The sequence below is a fragment of the Cololabis saira genome, chromosome 16, assembly GCF_033807715.1.
Source record: "Cololabis saira isolate AMF1-May2022 chromosome 16, fColSai1.1, whole genome shotgun sequence".
NCBI classification, from domain to species: Eukaryota; Metazoa; Chordata; class Actinopteri; order Beloniformes; family Belonidae; genus Cololabis; species Cololabis saira.
The window spans coordinates 35975785-35998751 of record NC_084602.1 but is presented as its reverse complement, the minus strand read 5'-3'; the positions used below and the strand labels follow the sequence as shown (position 1 = coordinate 35998751).

General features: G+C 40.8%; 1 protein-coding gene across 1 annotated transcript in view; it reads left to right on the top strand.

The window, feature by feature from the left end:
• pcnx1 (pecanex 1) overlaps positions 1-22967 on the top strand; it is an 86435-nt gene that overhangs the window by 41015 nt on the left and 22453 nt on the right. Inside the window, exons 12-26 of the mRNA XM_061743643.1 lie at positions 183-336; positions 1551-1583; positions 5041-5212; positions 7248-7358; positions 8584-8675; positions 9325-9434; positions 11653-11758; positions 12732-12824; positions 12919-13069; positions 14687-14828; positions 14931-15108; positions 17650-17758; positions 18814-18943; positions 19030-19088; positions 20629-20844. Of these exons, the coding sequence (XP_061599627.1) occupies positions 183-336; positions 1551-1583; positions 5041-5212; positions 7248-7358; positions 8584-8675; positions 9325-9434; positions 11653-11758; positions 12732-12824; positions 12919-13069; positions 14687-14828; positions 14931-15108; positions 17650-17758; positions 18814-18943; positions 19030-19088; positions 20629-20844 (1856 nt within the window). The remainder of the gene's footprint in view (positions 1-182; positions 337-1550; positions 1584-5040; positions 5213-7247; positions 7359-8583; positions 8676-9324; positions 9435-11652; positions 11759-12731; positions 12825-12918; positions 13070-14686; positions 14829-14930; positions 15109-17649; positions 17759-18813; positions 18944-19029; positions 19089-20628; positions 20845-22967) is intronic.

Genomic DNA, 22967 nt, shown 5'->3' with positions numbered 1-22967 from the left:
TCAACACACCTAATTCTAATTGTCTTGTCGTGGGCATCTAACCCTCGACCCGGTGATTAATAGCAGTCGTGTACTGTCTGAGTTTTCTGTTTTTATTTTTTTAAGTCTAACCTGCTCAGAGTCGTGAGCTGAGGATCTAAAAACAGTGTAGTTATTCAGAGAACTGTTCTGGGTCGTTGCAGGAACCGCGAGGTCCTGGAGAACGTGCTGGCCGTGGTGCTGGCTGTCCTGGTGGCCTTTCTGGGTTCCGTGCTGCTCGTCAACAACTTCTTCACCGACATCTGGGTCTTCCAGTTCTGCCTGGTGATGGCGAGCTGCCAGTACTCGCTGCTGAAGGTGAGGCCCGGCGGAGGCGGAGGCGCCGGATCCGGCTCCAGCTCCGGCTCTGGCGCTGCACTGCAAAAACTCAAAATCTTACCAGGAATATTTGTCTTATTTCTAGTTAAAATGTCTCACAAGAGTCATTACCAGAAAAACAACTTATTTGACAATTTTCACCTGTTTCAAGTAGATTTTCACTTAAAATAAGTAAAAAAATCTGCCAGTGGAACAAGATTTTTTTTTGCTTGTAATGAGAAGATAAATCTTGTTCCACTGGCAGATTTTTTTACTTATTTCAAGTTATAAATTAAAGTTAAAAATTGTTGTTTTTTCCAGTGATGAGTCTTGTTTTAAGTGTAATGAGTTTTTTTGACTAAAAATGAGACATTTTAACTAGATATAAGACAAATATTCTTGTTAAGATTTTGAGTTTTTGCAGTGTGATGGACCCGACCCGGAGGAGGGGAACTTCAAAACCGCTTGGAAATGAAGTAGAAATGCCGTTTTGTGTAGTGATGCACCGAAATGAAAATTTGTGACCGAAACCGAAAATAATAATAAACACTTTGCCGAATAACATACCGAACATGGTTCGTCGCAGTTTTTCCATTTATTTTGTCAATTTTTTCACCATTGCATATATCAAATAAATGTGCTTTAGGCATGCTTTTCAAAGAAAAAAATCTTTTACAAAATTACTAGGTAGAAATGTTTATTGAACATGAACAACTGAACATTTTTTAATTTCCCAGCATTTTTAAATATTCCAGCAGACATTATACCAACAAGACACAATAACTTAAAATAAATAGATTAGCAAAATAAATGTTTTGGCCATCTTTGAGCTTACATTAGGCCTATAACTGACTGCTGAAAAATTGTAACATAGGCCTTGAAACAAAAAAAACATGCATTAAAGTGCATTGTAAAAAAAAGTGCAAAAGAAGTGGATAAAACAAAATAAAGAAAAAGAAAATCAATCCCTTTCCCATACAAGTATTAACATGGGAAAGGGATTGATTTTCTTTTTCTTTATTTTGTTTTATCCACTTCTTTTGCATCATCTAAACACGCCGTTATTAATTGTTCGGTTTTTTCCCCACTTATTCCACCGAACATCGAAAGTGTTTTTTTTGCTATTTTTGGCTGAACAATTTCGATTACTGAACATTCTGTGCATCGCTAGTTTTGTGTGAAGTTTGTCTAATGCTGCTTTTTTCCGTTGACAGAGTGTTCAGCCAGACTCCTCCTCCCCCCGACACGTAAGTTACCATCGTCTACTCACCGTTTTACACTTTTACACTCAACAGAACTGTAAATGAACCCATAATCTCTCTAACTAACTAGCTGCCACATCTGAAAGTGTTTTTTTTCTGCTTCTGGAGGAAGCTGCGTCTCGTTTCCTCTCCAGACCTGCATCTTCCCTCCTCTCCTGCGTCAGTCTCCGTAGCGGCGTCTTTATTAATGGCCACGGTTACATGATGTATTTTAATTTGGAATGAATTATTCCGAATTAAATAATTCCGAATTAAACTATTTTCCTTCGAGTTTACATGGAAATAGTAATTCTGAATTGAGATTTAAATGGAAAACACGTTTGATCGGCTTTATCCAATTCGTCTACAGGTCTGGGGGTTGGGAAGGTTCTGATTGGATAGGGGGGCGGACGTATTTACGTCTACCGGGAAAAAAAACAAACCTACTCGATTAGCAACAACATGGAGGACCACATTATTAGCATCCTTTTTGGATTTGTTTTGATTTTATTTTTGAAGCAGCAGCACGCCAACATCTACAGGACTGTCTCAGAAAATTTGAATATTGTGATAAAGTCCTTTTATTTTCTGTAATGCAATTAAAAAAAAACAAAAATGTCATACATTCTGGATTCTTTGGTTTACAGTTTAAGATTAAGACTCCCAGAATATTCGAATTTTTTGACATAGAATATTTGAGTTTTCTTAAGCTGTAAGCCATGATCAGCAATATTAAAAAAAAAATAAAAGGCTTGCAATATTTCAGTTGATTTGTAATGAATCCAGAATGTATGACATTTTTGTTTTTGTAATTGCATTACAGAAAATCACAATATTCTAATTTTCTGAGACAGTCCTGTATTTATTAAATAAATGGTCTCTGCTCTTGACCAGCGTTTACTGCGTGCTGCCATCTTGAAACTTTGTTTGGAAAACAAGCCCAGCGCGGAATATAAGCGTCATGGAGACAGACGGGGGAACGGAGGGAACGAGCAGAAAGAAAGACCAGAATTAATTTACACCGGAATGAGTGTATACATGATCACTGAATTATTCCATTCGGATTTAAAATCGGAATAAACCAGCCACTTACTTCGGAATTAAGTTTAATTCGGAATGGCCATTTTAATTCGGAATTAGGTGTTTACATGGTAATTTTTACTCATTTTAAATCGGATTTCATTTTAATTCTGAATTAAAGAGGAAATCAAACTTCCCATGTAAACGCACTGAATGATGCTCGTACTAGGCTGCAAACACGAGCTTCACATTTCTGCTCTGCGTTTAGACTCCGCCCCCTCCAGTTACCCCCATTTCCCGCCTCGCCTCACATTAAGGACATATTTCCTTCCCTTTTCTTGACATTTAGATAAAACTTGCTCCATTTATTCTGATTGTTGGAGCGTAAACTGGATTCGGTGCTAAAAGCCGGGCGGCTGGCGGCCTGCAGACCTGCAGACCTGCAGACCTGTAGACCTGTAGACCTGTAGACCAGATTTTACATCTCAGTCGTGCTCCAAAAATATGAGCGTGACAGAACAGAAGGAAAAAATATTATAACCTAAACCATAAACTGCTCCAAGGAGTCAGAGGACACGTTTCAGCCATCTGAAGTTGTTGAATCACAGTTAAAATGTCATTGTATTTATGTCATTGCCCATTTGCTTCATATTTGTACGTCTGAGTTCATATCGATGAGCTCATGAAGTTTTCTGAGGAACACGGACAGATATGTCATCATGAGTCAGAGATTTGGACTTTAAATTTAAGTTCTTGGCAACTTTGGCGCCTCCTACAGTTGAATTGTGCACAATTTATTTAATGTGATGATGAGGAAAGATTCTAAACGGCTGAAACTGGAGACGTGGAAGTGGGCCTGGCAGGTTTTTACTCATAACATTAGTGTCAAGAACAACAAGAACCAAGCAGGTTGGAACCTTATGTTTTAATTTATTTTATTTTTTTATTTAACCTTTATTTAACCAGGTCGGTCCCGTTGAGATACAATGACCTCTTTTTCAAGGGAAGCCTGGCCAAGACAGCAGCCAGAGAAACATTAAAAGTACAATTAAAAACAGACACCACCAACTCACTCAATAAAATAAATTAATAAAATACTCAACACTCAACAAGATAAATAAAAAGGTATGCTAGGTTAAAACACAAGATTAAGAATTTACATTAAAACAACAATAAGTGTGAAAAGTAGCTGCTGCAAGATCTTTCATACGGCTTTAAAAATGTCCAAAAGTGATGATCCTTCAGATTGAGTGTCTTCTGTAGGGAGTTCCAGGCAGCAGGTGCAGAGAACTTAAAACAGTGTTTACCTGCTTCGGAATGCACCTTTGGCACGTTTAACAGATATGAATCATTGGAACGTAAGCAGTAATTGCTGTGGGTTCTGGAAATGTAGTTGCATAAATAATGTGGGAGTAGATCAAGGATAACTTTATAGATAAAACTGTACCAGTGGATGAGACGGTGCCTTGATAAAGACGGTCATTCAACTCGGTCATATAAGGTGCAGTGGTGAGTGAGGGCTCTGCAGCCAGGGATGAACCTGAAGGCACCACGGTTCAATAAATCCAGAGACTGCAAACATTTCACTGAGGCATTCATATATAAAAGGTCGCCGTCATCAAGCATAGGGAGAAAAGTGGCAGAAACCAAGATGAAGATAGATGAACTTCAGCTCTGTGACATCACAGAGCGAGATCAGGCCGCGCTCGTCTGACCTCAGGAGTCTGTGACTACGTGTACATGCAGTCAAAATTCGGGTTATTGCTAATATTCCGGTTACTGAAACATTCGGAATATTCCGTTTCCATGGTAATTAATCATTCAGGATATCTGGATCAAACCAGCGACGCACGGAGAACATCATGACGCAATTACCGTCATTTCTGCTTCTTCTTCCTGTATCCAAATTCAAAACAAATGCTGCTTCGCGCAAGTTTTCGCTCACCTTCTTGTAAATCTTCTATCCCGGTACTTTCTACCGTCTACAAATGCCAAAATGTTCATATCCTTCATTACATTTATGAAGTGATTAGTCTCCTCCTGGTCTTGGTTTCTCTGTGTTTATAAGAACTTCCTGGACTCAAAAGACCAGGATTCCTTGTGAACAGAGCATGTGCAGAAAACAAATTCCTGTTCCGTTTGATGGGGATATTCGTTAGGCGTTTACATGACCCAATATTCAGGTTTTAAAAGGAGTAACCCAGGGTTTTTAAAAACCGGAATATGAGCAAATTCTGGTTATTCAAAGGGGTTATTGGTGTTTACATGGCCGTGCAAATTGGGGTTATTGCCAATATTCGGGTTTTAAAAGGGTTATTGATGCATGGAAACGCAGTCCATGACTCAGCAGATAGATCCGCCCCCGTGTGTCTCAGGTGTTTCTTCAGCCTCTGCAGGAGTTAGTTGTGTGGGTCTCCCTGTAACGCCTGTATCTCTCCCACAGGGCCACAACCGCATCATCGCCTACAGCCGGCCCGTCTACTTCTGCCTGTGCTGCGGCCTGGTGTGGCTGCTGCACTACGGCAGCCTGAGGACGGCGGCGTCGCGCGTCAGTCTGTACGGCGTGGTGCTGACCAGCTCGCTGGTGCTGGCGTCGGCCCGGGACCTGGTCCTCGGTGAGGGTTCAAGTTCAAGTTGACTTTATCAGTACCCGTAGGCAGTACTCGAGTTGTAAAAAAAATCAGGGGGGATGGTGGATTTTATCATATGGGGACGGATAATTTGTGCTGATTACAAATAATATAATATATTACAAATAATAGCAGTGACCAAAACACCTGCAGAAATACTGCAGGAATGACATAGCAGCAGTTAAATGCAGCCTTCTGTAAGCTTTAAATATCCACTGGGCTTACATCAAATACATCAAAACACAACAATAAAAAACACTTTTCTGAACTTATCAATATGACTCTGTCCTTCACAGGATAAGTAAAATGGATCACTGCAAAAACTCAAAATCTTAACAAGAATATTTGTCCTATTTCTAGTTAAAATGTCTCATTTTAGTAAAGAAATCTCATTACACTTAAAACAAAACTCATCACTGGAAAAAACAACAATTTTGACCTGTTTTAAAGTAGATTTTCACTTGAAATAAGTAGAAAAATCTGCCAGTGGAACAAGATTTCTTTGCTTGTAATAAGAAGATAAATCTTGTCCCTCTGGCAGATTTTCCTACTTATTTCAAGTGAAAATTTACTTGAAACAGGTGAAAATAAGTTATTTTTCTGGTGTTATTTTTCTGGTGATGACTCTAAATGTTGAAATAGCAGTAAAACCACATTCATTGATGAAATGACATAAGGGATGGAAAGGGGGGGTGATTTGAACCGTTTTTATTTCAGGGGGGGTTTCCATCCCCCCTCATCCCCCCTCAACTCCAGTACTGCCCGTAGGTAGATTTGTTTTGCAGTATAGGGAGAAGCATCTCACACACAATCTTTACAGACATTAATTTGACACAGGACAAATACAGAGAACAGGTTTACGACAGCACTAGACAGACACGGCAGGTTCTCACGATGCTCACTGAACAGGATAAAAGTAGATGTTGCCCACAAGGCAAAGAACAAGAAATAGAGGTAGAACCAAGGTCGGGGTTACTGATAAATAGAAATAAATAAGTTAAAAGCAGGATAAACCTCATGCGTTCTGAGTCACTTTTATCATTTTTCTTTTACAAATAGACAAACAAAGAAGTACAAAAACAAAACAACATAATCAATGTTTTTGCTCAGATTTCTATGTGGTAGTGTATGAGTGTGATGGTTTCCTATGATGATGGTTATTTTAAGAGAGAGACAAAAGCAAAAAAAAAAAAAAAAATAAATGAGATACATAAAAAAAAAAATGAATCAATAAGCGGAGTTAAATACATTCTTTTGTTTGTTTTGTTTTTGTTTTTTGTTTCTTTTTTCCTTTTAATTAACTTTTTAATTTGGTATGTTTCCTACTATGTTTTGGTATGTTTTCTACAACCTTTGCATTAATTCAATGAAAGTATACAGTAAAAAACAAAAGTACTTCAATATTTATTTATTTTTTTACAAACAGACAAACAAAGCAGTACAAAAACAAAACAACATAATCAATGTTTTTGCTCAGATTTCTTCTTATACAGGACTGTCTCAGAAAATTAGAATATTGTGATAAAGTTCTTTATTTTCTGTAATGCAATTTTAAAAAAAAAAAAAAAAAAAAAAAAAAAAAAAAAAAAAAAAAAATGTCATACATTCTGGATTCATTACAAATCAACTGAAATATTGCAAGCCTTTTATTATTTTAATATTGCTGATTATGGCTTACAGTTTAAGATTAATATTCCCAGAATATCCTATTTTTTGAGATAGGATATTTGAGTTTTCTTAAGCTGTAAGCCATGATCAGCAATATTAAAATAATAAAAGGCTTGCAATATTTCAGTTGATTTGTAATGAATCCAGAATGTATGACATTTTTGTTTTTTTAATTGCATTACAGAAAATAAAGAACTTTATCACAATATTCTAATTTTCTGAGACAGTCCTGTATGTGGGCATGTATGAGTATGATGGTTTTAGACCCGAGTGGTACCTGAAGTCTCGTAGAGGTCAGGATAGAAGGAAGGTGAATCAGAACCCGTGTCACCTCCCTCTTCTCTCCCCGCAGTCTTCACCCTGTGTTTCCCCGTCATCTTCTTCGTGGGGCTGCTGCCGCAGGTCAACACCTTCGTCATGTACCTGCTGGAGCAGCTGGACATCCACGTGTTCGGGGGCAACGGTGAGCGTCTCCGCAGGGGTGACCCCCCTGACAGCTTTGTTCTGCCGGCGTTCTGTCGATTTCTGCTACTTCGTCGAAAAATGCTACCGCCGCATAAACCGATATCTATCTATATATCTATCGATTTTTGCTACTCAATCGAAAAATGCTACCTAATGGTTTTCTACCTTTGTAGAGCTACAATTTTACTGTGTTTCACTCCCTAGCCCACTTCCTTTTCCCTCAAGTGGTCCTTGTCGCTTGCCAGGCCGTCATTGTAAATAAGAATGTTCTTAATGACCTGCCTGGTTAAATAAAGGCCAATGACTGAATGAATATCAAATAAAGCAATAGAATTGTTTTTTTTTCTTCTCTTTATCGTATAATGTCCACAAGGTGTAATGCAATTCATGTCATGGGTCGTGTATTTTGAAGGATCAAATACCGTATTGGCCCGAATATAAGATGACCCTGATTGTAAGACGACCCCCTTTTTCAAGACTCAAATTTGAAAAAAGACTTTTTGAACACCAAATTAAATTTTTATACAGAAAATAATTACACTACATCTGAAACAAATGATTATAACAATATATTCGAGAGAAAAAGCATGTTATTTTGCCTCATTCAAATCATGATCTTGAAGTTTGCATCATAACTTCTTCGACCCACTTTTCTCCAGATTGTTGCTACGTTTCTCCTTTTCTGTTATCTTTTCTCTTTCTTCTCTTTTCTTTCTTACCACTATTTTTTTTATTTTTCTTCTTCATGCTACTGCTATTTTTATTTTTCTTCTTGGTGACAGCGGTTCGCTTTGGCCTGGGGAGTTAATTTCGGCATTCACTTTAAAGATATCTGGCACCATCTAGCGTTGTGAATGGGTATAATGTCTTGACTCCGAATGTAAGACGACACCCACTTTTTCAGTCTTATTTCAATGCAAAAAACACTGTCTTATATTCGGGACAATACGGTACTCAACATCCCATATTATCCATTTTAAATCAATATTTCAGGGGTAGCATAATTTGATAGTCCAGTAACATCCTATCAAATAATGCTCCCGTCACTTAATGCATGGACTGAAGGGATGCAAAAAATGATGGGCGTGGCCATCAAACTTTGAAAATCGAATGTGCGCAGAAGCACAAAGTAGCAGATCTGGACGGGTAGCGTGGATTGACAGAACACCGGCTCGCCGCCGTATCTGTCTCTGCCGTCTCTGACTCTGGCATCTTCTCCGCAGCCTCCACCAGCCTGCTGGCCTCGCTCTACAGCGTCCTGCGCAGCGTGGTCACCGTCGCTCTGCTCTACGGCTTCTGCTACGGAGCGCTGAAGGTGAGAGCTGCGGCCACCGAGGGTTACGTAAGGTGCCTTTAACCTGGACTCATCTGTGACGTCACGTCTTTGTTAGTGTTGTTTCTGTCAGCCTGTTTCAGTTTTAGTTTCAGTCTAGTTTTGGGGTCCAGCTATCATTTTAGCTTTTATTAGTTTTAGTCACATTCATTCTCCTTTTAGTCGACTAAAAGTCTGAGCATTTTAGTCTTATTTTAGTCAGAATTGTCCATTTTAGTCTAGTTTTAGTCAAAGATTGTATTTAGCCAAACCCATTTTACAATTCAAACAAGGTTATCTTATTATTCTATTATTGTTACCTTATAGACTCAAGAATACATTAATTCCAGATACAGAAGATTTTTCCGCATTTCTCCCCATCTTTTTCTTTTTCAACGACACATTGGGTTTTCTTTTCCACGTCTATGTAGTATGTAGTGTATCCAAAGATCTAATGACTAAACTGATTTAAAGAAGAAACATCTTAAAAAACTATACTCTGGTGTTTCTAGTGATCAGTCACTGGTCGTAAACTCTGTATGCAACGATCTGTCCGTCTGTCTCTTTCACACATCAGCCAGATCTCCTCACACGTCCATTGCTGCTTGTGAGTCGTTCATGTAAGTAACATCCTGTTGTTGTCGTTTCCCAGGAGAACTGGGAGCAGCAGCACATCCCTGTGCTGTTTTCCGTCTTCTGCGGCCTCTTGGTGGCCGTGTCGTACCACCTGAGCCGGCAGAGCAGCGACCCGTCGGTGCTCCTGTAAGTCCACAGTCCACCCCCCCCACACCCATCCATATATGTTCAAAATCAACAATAAAACACTTCCTGACAGCATTCAGAAGCTCTTCCGAAGCAGAGTTAGCCAATATGAACTAAGGGGAACATACAGGACTGTCTCAGAAAATTAGAATATTGTGATAAAGTTCTTTATTTTCTGTAATGCAATTTAAAAAAAAAAAAAAAAAAAAAAAAAAAAAAATGTCATACATTCTGGATTCATTACAAATCAACTGAAATATTGCAAGCCTTTTATTATTTTAATATTGCTGATTATGGCTTACAGTTTAATTAAGATTCCCAGAATATTCTATTTTTTTTAGATAGGATATTTGAGTTTTCTTAAGCTGTAAAACATGATCAGCAATATTAAAATAATAAAAGGCTTGCAATATTTCAGTTGATTTGTAATGAATCCAGAATGTATGACGTTTTTGTAATTGCATTAGAGAAAATCACAATATTCTAATTTTCTGAGACAGTCCTGTATATGTTCAGCAAAACAAGGGCAAGAACCAACGTTAAACAACGATGCATCTCAGTGACGGGAGTTAATCTGTGGAACAGTTTAGATACAGAAATGAAAATGTGTAGCACGTTATTACAATTCAAAAGCACCTATAAATGATTAATACATATAAAACAAAGGTATAATACACATAGGCAGGTACCTATGGACATGTGTATGTATATGTGTAGGTATGTGTATGTATTGTATTGTATTATTGCTTATATAAATACTGTATGGATTTATATTTATTAATGACATTGCACTAGTTTATAAAAGCTAACCTTTTTTTGTGAAAAGGGTAGGAGTCATAAGCTTAGGCTTCAGTCTACACCAATTGGTCCTTGGTTTTTAGTTTAAATTGTGTAAAATTGTGTATTGTGAAGTGGTATTACTGTCCACAGTGACATAACTAGGTGACCCACGTCTGCGTTGATAAACTTCCTCTGATGATTATTTCAGACGAGTATTTATCAAATGTTTGGTTTAAATGTGTTAGAGCTACTTTTTCCAGCAGTTGCATGTGAATAATTGACCCTTTATCAGCCTTCTGATTGGTCCCTGACTGACCAATCAGAAGAATCATCCTCCGTTGTTTCATTCGGGTCAGAATATCCGTCTCTCTCGTTCACATCAATGGAAAAAGTAGTTTTTACTGCCTTGTATCGAAATTTAAATCACTGGATTATTTTTTAAACTTTATATTAGTAAAAAGAACCACTTGTAGTGTATTTTTATCCCCAAACTGGCAGAAATCCGATCTGTACTTTCAAAACAAAGTCGGTTCAGCAGCAGCTACAACCCATAGCTACAAACGCAATAGCTTTTATTTATTTATCTTAAAATGGTTAAGTGGTGTGTTTGGGGCACTCAGAAAAGAGAGAATCACAGGAACACATTTCATCCCCAAACCAACAGTAAATTACAATAAAGCTACGTGGACGGCTGCACCTTCCACCGTGCTATGAGCTAAACTCATCAAAAGATCTGTTTTTGCTGAAAACCTCAGTTTTTTAAACTCCACGGTACCTGAACTGTTTTCTTTTTTATTTACCGTATTGGCCCTAATATAAGATGGTGTTTTTTGCATTGAAATAAGACTTAAAAAGTGGGGGTCGTCTTACATTCGGGGTCTAGACGTTATACCCATTCACAATGCTAGATGGCGCCAGATATCTTTAAAGCGAATCTAAACCCAGGCCAAAGCGAATCCCTGTCACGAAGAAGAAAAATAAAAAATAGTATAAGAAAGAAAAGAGAAGAAAATAAGAGAAGAGATAACAGAAAATGGAGAAACGTAGTGACAATCTGGAGAAAAGTGGGTGGAAGATCGGCAGGTAAACCGGCAGCTGAGGAGAAGTTATGATGCAAACTTCAAGATGGTGATTTGAATGAGGCAGAATAACATGCTTTTCTTGAAGTCTTGAAAGTCTTGAAAAAGAGGGGGTCGTCTTATAATCAGGGTCGTTTTATATTCGGGCCAATACGGTATATCTAGTTGCTGTTGATTTTCTTTGGTTCATTAATTAGAAATAAAGTGATGTAAAACCCCGTTTTTACAACGGAAGTGGACGGGAAAGACAACTTAGCAACAGGGGCGGGGCTTGAGAAAGGGTCGATTATACCTTCTTTTTAAAAACATCAACCACAGGAAGGCGGCGCTACTTAAACCAGGTTTGTTTTTATTCACAGGTCACTGATCCAGTCCAAGATTTTACCCAAATTAAAGGACAAGAACCCTGAGGACCCGCTGTCGGAGGTGGAGGACCCGCTCCCCGAGAAGCTGAGGGCCTCGGTGGTGAGTCCAGACCTGGTCCTCATGTTCTCCGGCATCAAACCGGCACCCAGAAACTCTAGGGGGGTGGGGGGGGGTCTGCTAGTGACTCTGGGAGTCCAAATTCACTGGGGATGGTTTTAAGCCATGATCACGGTCATGACGTTCTGGGCCTCGACGTTTCGGGCCTCGGCGTTCCGAGTCATGACGTTCCCCGGCCTTCTGGGCCTTGGCGATCCAGCCTTCTGACCAATATTCCCCTGAGTGACTGTGTTTCCATGCAGTCACTAACCCTTTTAAAACCCGAATATTGGCAATAACCCGAATTTGCACGGCCATGTAAACACTAATAACTCCTTTGAATAACCCAAATTTGCTCATATTCTGGTTTTTAAAAACCCGAATATGACCCCTGGGTTACTCCTTTTAAAACCCGAATATTGGGTCATGTAAACACCAAACGGAATATCCCCATCAAACGGAACAGGAATTTGTTTTCTGCACATGCTCTGTTCACAAGGAATCCTGGTCTTTTGAGTCCAGGAAGTTCTTATAAACACGGAGAAACCAAGACCAGGAGGAGACTAATCACTTCATAAATGTAATGAAGGATATGAACATTTCTGCGTTTGTAGACGGTAGAAAGTACCGGGATAGACAGATTTACAAGAAGGTGAGCCAAAAGTTGCTCGAAGCAGCATTTGTTTTGGATTTGGATACAGGAAGAACAAGTGGAAATGACGGGAATTGCGTCATGATGTTCACCGCGCGTCGCTGGTTTGATCCAGATATCCCAAATGATTAATTACCATGTAAACAGAATATTCCGAATGTTTCAGTAACCGGAATATTAGCAATAACCCGAATTTTGACTGCATGCAAACGTAGTCAATGATGTTGGACCTGGGAACATTCCTTAACACCACTTGTTCCCGTTTGCTGCAGCTGGTTTCATCCATCCTCCTTGTTTCCTCCTTGTTTCCTCTCACTTGTCCAGAACGAGCGTCTGCAGTCGGACCTGATCGTCTGCGTCGTCGTCGCTGTCCTGTACTTCGCCATCCACGTCAGCACCGTCTTCATCGCCCTGCAGGTACGTAGAGCTGCGTAGAGCTGCGTGGAGCCAAACCCCCACGTTAGTGGAGTGTCACTAACCCGGTGTGTCATTGACCCGGTTCTCCCCCCAGCCCTTCCTGAGCTACGTCCTGTACGCCCTGCTGGGGACGGTCGGCCTCTTCACCCACTACCTGCTGCCTCAGGTCCGCAAGCAGCAGCCCTGGTTCTGCTTCTCCCACCCGCTCATCAAGACCAGGGAGTACTACCAGTTCGAGGTCCGGGGTAAGTCCAGACCCCTAACCAGACCCTCACCCAGACCCTACCGGGGCCGTACCCAGACCCAGACCTCATCAAACCTCATCAAACCTCACCCAGACCCAAGAGTTTGATTTGAATCTGGGTCATTTTCAGTCTTTGAACTGTGACGGCGGCTGATCTCTGATCTCTAATTCTCAACTCAATTCCCAAATTCATCACTTTAATACCAGGTCTGCAAACAATCTCCATCCCACCTTTTTCAGGACTACTTTTTCCCAATTTTCAGTTAGGTTCAGAAGTTCCTCTTTATTGGAACACCTTACCACGCCATATTAGAGAATGCTCGAGCTCAAATAATTTCAAAAAACAAATCACAACTTTTTTGCTAACCCAGCTTAGCAAAATTTAACAAATACCGTATTTTCGCGACCATTCGGCGCACCGTGTGGAAAGGCGCACCCTCATTTTTGTGTGTCATTTTTAGATTTAAAACATACATATGGCGCACCGACCCAAAAGGCGCAGTCTACAGAGCAGAGCTGCACACACGCGTGCCGCAAAACACGCCGGCCGGAAAACACACACACCCGCTGCAGAACGCACACACATGCAGAACGCACACACAAGCACACAAGCGCTTATTTAAAAAATAGAGCAGGAGCAAAACCTCTGTTTCTGCATTAAAGAGCTCCGCTAATTCAGCTGCGCCAGTCCGAATTTCCTCGGTGTCAGACACTTTCTGCACAACAGTAAATAAACTTTTCATACCCCGTTGTGCGGATCCTCCACCGCGCAGAGCCCGTCTCTCCCCAGCGGGGTGGAGCAGCGCGCGTCACAGCGGCTTTAACCGGGAATGTGACCTGTTCGGACCGGCTGGGACCGAAGCCACCCACCTGTATGGGAGCAGGGGCTCCCGGGGAAAGACCAGCGGCATTTCGGCCGGATCTGCCCCGGGGATGGTGCGCCCTGGCCCGGCAAACCCGCGGCGGGAGCCTGGCGGCTCCTGAGCGCATCCTCTGCATCTTGGTTACCGGAGATCAAACCGACAGATTTGCCTGAAAATCTCGCAGGGTGAAGTTGATCCGACCTGGGACAGACCCCTGAAATCTCTGCTCCTAAAGCGGGTGGGAACCAGGAGAATTTGATCTGATCCCGCTTTGGGAACCTGGAAGTCGGGCTGCAGCAGTGCGCGTCACACGCGCTGCAGAACACAGAACACACACGCACGTGTGCTTATACCATGGGTGCTTCACACCCCCCACCTTCCCCCTTTAACGTCTGTGGCTGGTGTCATTCACGTCCGCAGACCACGGGTGCTTCACACACCCCCCCTTCCCCCTTGTCTGTGGATGGTCTCCTTCACGTCCGCAACTCCCCCGGGCTTCACCCAAAGCATAGATATGGCGCACCGTTTCATAAGGCGACCGGCACATTTAAAAAAAAAAAAATTGCACTTTTTTTTTTTTTGTTAAATTGTATTTCTTTTTTTTTGTTGTTGTTTCCTTTTTTTTCGACATACTGTTTGTCTGAATTTTTGGAGGTTGTATACTTTTTTATGTGCAAATAAACTAAACTAAACTAAAATACATCTCTGATCTCTGATCTTTAATCTCTGACCTCTGATCCCGTCTCCTGTTCCAGACGCAGCTCACGTCATGTGGTTTGAAAAGCTCCACGTGTGGCTGCTGTTTGTGGAGAAGAACGTCCTGTATCCCCTGGTCATCCTCAACGAGCTGAGCGGCAGCGCCAGAGAGCTGGCCCGGCTAAAGAAGCTGAACACAGAGTGAGGAATCCCTCTGGAAACAGCTGAAGCCTTGTCCTGCTGGTCTGTTCCGGTCTGATTCGGTCTGATCCGGTCCTGACCGCCGTGTCGGCTCTGTTGCAGGGTCAGCGCTCTCATGATCACGGTGGCCGGCCTGAAGCTGCTCCGCTCCTCCTACAGCAGCCCCACCTACCAGTACGTGACCATCCTCTTCACTGTCCTCTTCTTCACCTTCGACTACCGCCACCTGTCAGAGACGCTGCTGCTGGACCTGTTCCTCATGTCCATCGTCTTCAGCAAGGTGGGAGCAGCGCCGGCCTCGCCGTTTCACCTTAATTATACCAAATCTTGACTATGGAGCAGGGGTGTCAAATGTGCGGCCCGAGAGAGATTTTCATGCGGCCCGCGAGAAGTTTCCAACGCAAAAAAACGAAATGTTAATTTACTAAAAAGGAAGGCATAAATAATTGCCATGAATCGCAGCATATCCGATAATATATTTCTTCTACAAATCCATCGTTATTCCACAAAGAGAGCAGTTTTCAACATGTTTTTAGTTTTCTAGAATGCATTTGCCGATTTTATTTCTTTGTAGACGGTCGTTTATTTTTATTAACTGACTACTATTATATATTTTCGCAGGAAAAATATCACTGCTAAAAAAGATGATAAAAGATTCAGAGAATTTCAGTTTTGAATACGAGAATAGTGACAAAGTAAAACAGTTTCAAAGAAGTGCTGACTTTTTCGGCACACTGGCGTAAATATCCGCGCCAATTTTTAAAAATAAATACTTAATTGTACTGGAAAAATCTCTAAATCACAAAGAAAGACTCTCGGATGTAATACGAAATAAATTAAATTAAATTTCCTATAAAAAAGCGAAATATTTAAAAAAAAAATATTTTTCTGTTTATCTTTGTAAAATGATATTAAAAGTATCTTACATAATTTGAAAAAAAATGAGAAATTTCAAGAAAAGACCCTGAAGAAATATATTTTACATAATTAGAGTGTAAACAAAGTGCATATTTCCTTTAAAATTAACTAAACTGATATTGGATTAGATAACAATAGTAAAAAAAAAAAAGAGAAAACATTTTCCGCACCATTTTTGTTATCTTGAGCGTGCGGCCCGCGAGAAAAATAGGTCAAAACCGGCCCGCGGGCAAAATGAGTTTGACACCCCTGAATAGAGGGTCTGCATTGACAAAGTAAAACAGTTTCAAAGAAGTGCTGACTTTTTCGGCACACTGGCGTAAATATCCGCGCCAATTTTTAAAAATAAATACTTAATTGTACTGGAAAAATCTCTAAATCACAAAGAAAGACTCTCGGATGTAATACGAAATAAATTAAATTAAATTTCCTATAAAAAAGCGAAATATTTAAAAAAAAAATATTTTTCTGTTTATCTTTGTAAAATGATATTAAAAGTATCTTACATAATTTGAAAAAAAATGAGAAATTTCAAGAAAAGACCCTGAAGAAATATATTTTACATAATTAGAGTGTAAACAAAGTGCATATTTCCTTTAAAATTAACTAAACTGATATTGGATTAGATAACAATAGTAAAAAAAAAAAAGAGAAAACATTTTCCGCACCATTTTTGTTATCTTGAGCGTGCGGCCCGCGAGAAAAATAGGTCAAAACCGGCCCGCGGGCAAAATGAGTTTGACACCCCTGAATAGAGGGTCTGCATTGACGTCACTGGACCACGCCCCCTTACTCGCATTGAGTGGCAAAAACAGCTGCAACTATTAGGAGAAACTGTGGAGAAGATGGGATAACAGCCGATTATCAGCTTAAATTAAAGGCAGTTGGACTTGACAGTGACCCGTACAGTTACCTCAAGAACCAGTGGTCCATGGACATTAATATTTGGTACAGTTACCAAGAACCAGTGGTCCATGGACATTAATATTTGGCCACGAATCCAGTTTCCTGATATTTATATGTACTTCATTTCTATGCCGGGGAAATACACAAAGCAAAGCTTGAAGGATTACAAAAGTCTTGACGCTTGGTCCGACTTCAAGGCAGGATTTGTTGGTGAAATTAAAGTGATGAAGACACCGAAATGTATGATTTGACCGTTTAACGTTAGCTACCCAAAAATCCAACATTACCTGATACAAAATGGGAACCACAAATCCACGTTTCGGTGCCTGGAATCCAGTTGTTTCTGTGAATTGCAGTGATCCATTTGTCTCTCTTAAGCTAATTTTTCAGCAGTCTGTAAAACGATAACTCTGATTTCTTGCTAAATCTATGAGTACAGTCGATCACACAACAGCTCTTTCCCATTTTAGATGTTTTCCAGTTGTTCAAACTGAAAGTTTACGCTGACACTCAGTCTTTCTGCCACTCAGTCTTTCTGCCACTCAGTCTTTCTGCCACTCAGTCTTTGGGCGTAACCCGCTGTGAAGTCGCATCTGTGACGCCATGCACATTCCTTTTATTAGTAAACTAAATTATAGAATATTGAAATAGAGATCATTTAAACCAGCAGCTGCTGAGACTGATTGTCTGACATTCTGGAAATGGAAACATAGTTGGTTATGACTGTTGTTGAACGTACAATGAAATGAAATTGTGGACTGCTTTTCAGACTATTTGACGACCTTAGATGAACTTTTAACTGTGTTTTTGTTTTGTTTTGTGTTTTGTTCTCATTTTGCTGTCTTCATTTTGTGGAATGTCTCTCCTTTTTTTTTGCAGAGTATTTTTAATTTGATATTCTCTTTATCTAGTGGAAATGTATTTGGTTTGCTTTTATTATGTCATGTTTAGTACTGTATTATTTTAAGATGTTGGCATGGTCTGTCTTCCTCTCCAGCTGTGGGAGCTGTTCTACAAGCTGCACTTCGTCTACACCTACATCGCTCCGTGGCAGATCACCTGGGGCTCCGCCTTCCACGCCTTCGCCCAGCCCTTCGCCGTTCCCCGTATCCTTCCCCCACACGTGCAGGAGGGAACCGGACCCTAACCCTAGATTCAAGAAAGTGCATATAGTCTACATATATCTATATATAGCTGCACATCTTCAGTTTCCTATTTCACCATGGATCACACTTTGGGAAGCATTCTTTATATTTCAGCGTTATTTCCGCATAGATAAGAGTGAGTTTGATGCTCCTTAACAAGGTCGGTCCTGGATCAACATCAACCACCGTTGGTCCCGGTGAAGCTGCAGCTACAGTTGTTTAAACTGTGTTTTGTGATTAATAAGCACGGTTTTTTATTATTTTGCGTTGGATCGATGTAGCAAATAAAATCGTTCGGACCATCCAGCTCCTCAACCTTCAGTTATGTGTTTAGTTCAGGTAGAAACATTTAGTTCAAGTAAAAACATTTAGTTCAGGTAGAAACATTTAGTTCAGGTAGAAACATTTAGTTCAGGTAGAAACATTTAGTTCAGGTAGAAACATTTAGTTCAGGTAGAAACATTTAGTTCAGGTAGAAACATTTAGTTCAGGTAGAAACATTTAGTTCAGGTAGAAACATTTAGTTCAGGTAGAAACATTTAGTTCAGGTAGAAACATTTAGTTCAGGTAGAAACATTTAGTTCCGGTAAAAACATTTAGTTCAGGTAAAAACAGCAGTCAAATCAGCAAAAATGTCAGTTTGCTGGATGAAATATATGAATTCCTGATAAAATAAGTTTGTCAGTGCACAGCTCTTCTCATGTGTGCATGTGAATGAGTGTACGTTTGTGTCTACATGAAAGTACAATCTGCATTGAGGCTTTTCGCTTCAGGAATCCCGGTCTGTGATTGGACGCTGCCTCGGCGTCGCCGCTGCTCATTTGCATAAAGTTGAGATTTTTAACTTCAAATTGACGCCTCCGACGCCTCTCGCAGCGCTTTCATAGACAATGAATGGCAACTGGAAGCCTCAGTGGCGCTTTCAGTGTGAATGCAGGGTAACGACGGTTGTTCTGGTGTGGTGGGCGTTTCTCCAGCTCAGGCTGTGTATCATCACGACCTTGACCGACCTCCAGACTCGGCCATGCTGTTCCTGCAGGCCGCCGTGTCGGCTGTCTTCTCCACCCCGCTCAACCCCTTCCTGGGCAGCGCCATCTTCATCACCTCCTACGTCCGTCCCGTCAAGTTCTGGGAGAGAGACTACAAGTATGAACAACGGAGAAGAAAATAACATTTTTACTGGATCTCCTTGTAAAATCTGTAATGTGTTTTTGTTTTTTTGTTTAACGCAGCACTAAGAGAGTGGATCACTCCAACACCCGGCTGGCCTCGCAGCTGGACAGGAATCCAGGTGAAGCCCGGCTTTAGGACTGTGGTCTGAATGGACTGAATTAATCTGCTGTTCGACGCTTTACTGGTGTAACTAAACTAAACTCAGAGGGTAGGAATGGGCGATATTTTACCGTTCACGATATACCGTCCAAAAAATTCCCCACGGTAAGAATTTGTCATCTCGCGGAAAGAAAGAAAGAAAGAAAGAAAGAAAGAAAGAAAGAAAGAAAGAAAGAAAGAAAGAAAGAAAGAAAGAAAGAAAGAAAGAAAGAAAGAAAGAAAGAAAGAAAGAAAGAAAGAAAGAAAGAAAGAAAGAAAGAAAGAAAGAAAGAAAGAAAGAAAGAAAGAAAGAAAGAAAGAAAGAAAGATAAATTCCCGTTGATACGTGTTTGTGTAACAAACATGGCGGATCTGAGTCATTCCAGTTTTGCAGTACAGGTGTAACTCATTTAATTGGTTTTTATTAATTCAATTTCATTGGTGTAGTTTAGTATTTAGTATCTTTTAGAGCAGTGTTTTGGGGACTCCAAAGAATGAATGTGGTGATAGATTTATAGTTACAAAGGTGGAGTTGAATTGGTATTTTTTTTATCGTCATTTTTATCGTTATCGGGATAAATGCAAGAAATTATTATGATACATTTTTTAGTCCATACCGCCCATCCCTACTCAGAGGTCAATTCACCTTGGTGGTTTTATTGTTTTGGTTGGTTACAGTTTACAATCCGAGCCGGTCCTAGTGGTCATTGGATGAACTGCATGTTTCTGTGCCGCCGCGGTTGTCTAAACCAGGAGACTGATGGCACTTTTCCACTAGTACCCACTCGGCTCGACTCCTCTCAAATCGGCCTGGTTTCTTTTCTGTAACAATTCAGCACCTGGAGCAGAAGTAGGAGGTTGTAAAAGCTGCTGTGACGTATTTGATTGTGTATCTAAATGAATAAGACAACAACACTAAAGATGTAGAACCTGGAGGAGATGATTTATGTGCTGCTGGGTCTGTGGCTTGTGTTTGATATCAAGTTAAAAAATGAGAGTGAGAAGCTTCAAGCAGCGACGCTTTTTTTTTTAATGTTTTTAGTTTGTCTCGGCGCTGCTTAAAAGTCAGTTGGTAGCTGAGCAGCTATGAAGAGACAGAGTTCCTGGTGGATCTTGTCGCCCGTCTAGATCCCTTTTTAATTCTCTCCTCAGCACCAGGTTTATGAACATCTGACCCTCAGAGTTGGATCACCAAACAGATTTCTGCTGCCGTTGCTGCTGGAATAAAATGAACAAGAATCTCCGTCAGAGTCTCTTTCTCTGATGTCACATCCTGACTCAGACGTCTGACTCCAACCCCCCGACCAATCGGTGGCCTGTAGTGTGATGACATCACAGCCCGACTCAGCCGCTTAGAACCTCGGCAGAATAGATACAGAAAAGTATCTACTCGGCAGTTAGACCCCTAGTGGGAAAGAACCAAACCAATTCGGGGAGAGCCGAGTAGGTTCGAGTGGAAAAGTGCCATAAGAGTGAAAGCATCAAGCGGGTTTTTCCTGATCTGTGCTCCGTCTCCTCAGGGTTGGACGACAACAACCTGAACTCCATCTTCTACGAGCACCTGACCCGGTCTCTGCAGCACAGCCTGTGTGGAGACCTGCTGCTGGGCCGCTGGGGCAACTTCACCACCGGGGACTGCTTCATCCTGGCCTCCGACTACCTGAACGCCCTGGTGCACCTCGTCGAGATCGGGAACGGCCTGGTCACCTTCCAGCTGCGCGGGCTGGAGTTCCGAGGTGAGGAGAGCCGGGGGCCGGAGCCGGGGGCTGGACCTGGCAGCCGGAGACGGGCGGGTCGGGAGGCTGCTTCATGTTTGTTGCTGCAGATGCTTTGAGGATGGTCTCATAACGCCTCAGACCTGCAGGTTTTATGATAACTGTCCCTCCGAACAATTTGTACTAATACAGGGCGGCTGCGGGTCCTTAAAATGACTTAAAAAGTCTTAAAATGTATTAAAAAGTCTTAAAACGTCTTAAAAAAGTCTTAAAACCTCTTAAAAAGTCTTACGTCTTAAAACGTCTTAAAAAGTCTTAATAAAGTCTTAAAACGTCTTAAAACATCTTAAAACATCTTAAAACATCTTTAAAAAGTCTTAAAACATCTTAAAATGTCTTAAAAAGTCTTAAGACATCTTAAAAAAGTCTTAAAAAGTCTTAGAACGTCTTAAAACGTCTTAAAAGGGTCTTAACACGTCTTAAAAAGTCTTAAAACATCTTAAAACGTCTTAAAAAGTCTTAAAATGTCTTAAAACGTCTTAAAAAGTCTTAAAACGTCTTAAAGTCTTAAATCCAATTTTCCTAAAAAGTCTTGCAATGCAACTCTTAATTTCTACGAAGAGTCTTCACTTTGAACACGAATTCAAGTTTGTGGGTACGAGTCGATAAACTGTTGCACTCACCACTTTTAGATTTATACTCGCATAAAAACAATCGTAACCCTAATAATTTATCAGACTCTTGTGTGACAGCAGAATTTTTTATTTACATACAAATCTTTATCATAGTTATAACATGTACACATCTTTTTGAAAGCTATCTTACTCCATATACTCATAGACAGTATTTGAACCGCAGGAGGAGGTTAGTGACCTCATCGGTCTCTAGTCGGAGTAACATTCCCCCTCGCCAGTCCCTGCAGGACAATCTCTGCAGAACGACCTGCTTTATCAGCTGACTCCGGTAGCTGCAGCCGAGGCCTCGATGCTTGTGAGGCAGTAAACCTTCTCCTCCCAGCGTGACATTCATCTCCGAGTCAGCAGGGCTGTCAATCTGGAGCTTTTTACAGTTCTCTTATCTGTCAGCGCGCGCTTTTATTGATCAGAAGCCGACCACAAGCTGATTGATCGGCTTGTTTTCTCTGTTCACACAAAACATTACTCAGCAGGTCGGTTTGATTGGCACATTTTTCTGAGATGAATCACTACAACTCTGTAAGAGTCTGAAAGTGAAATAAATGAAAGTGGCGAAAGTGGATTCATATTGGTCTTTAATTGTTTTTAAAGATGCATATATCACATGTTTGTGGCATCAGTTGGTTCCAGATGATTCAAAGGTTTATAGACGATAAGAAGCGCTGCATCACGAGTCGGTGTGACGGTCAAAGTGTTGGACAGATTTGTTCCCTCTTGTTGTTGAAACGTCAGAACCTTGACCTGGTTGCAGGTTTAACGACGTCACCGAAGCTAAAACCCACATGGTTGTCATGGTTTAGGTAATCATTCATTATCTTACTGTCTTTATTGCCAAAAACAAGCACTTCTGTTCTCCCTTTCTAAGTTTTATTGCATCCAGTAGTGGATCAGGTTCAGAAGGATCAGTAACATCTGCATCCCTGTGATGAGAAACCCCCGACTGTTGGAGATGGAAGATGGGGGGGCCCGAGAACTGATCCCTGTGGGACTCCAGATGTCACGGCGGTTCTTTTGAGATGTATTATTATTATTATTATTATTACTATTATTAGGGCCAGAGCACGACAGTGCGAAGGCCCTATTGTATCTGTAGGAATTGTTTTTTTTTTTTTTTGTTTTTCTCGTTTTTCTTCCGACGAAATGAGGGCCTTTTTGCCCCCCTGAACGTGCCCCAAAACTCACCAAATTTTGCACGCAAGCCAGGCCTGGCGAAAAATGTCATATTTAATGGTTTGCATTAATGAGCGTTGCCTAACGGCTCAACAGCGCCCCCTAGAAAACTTCGTGCCTCAAGCCCCACAATACAGTTTGACGTACATGCACGAAAATCGGTACACACCTGTATCATGTCGCAACTTAAAGAAAAGTCTCTTGGCGCCATGGCCGAAACCAAACAGGAAGTCTGCCATTTTCAATTAATCGTGTAATTTTGGCACAATTTATGCCATT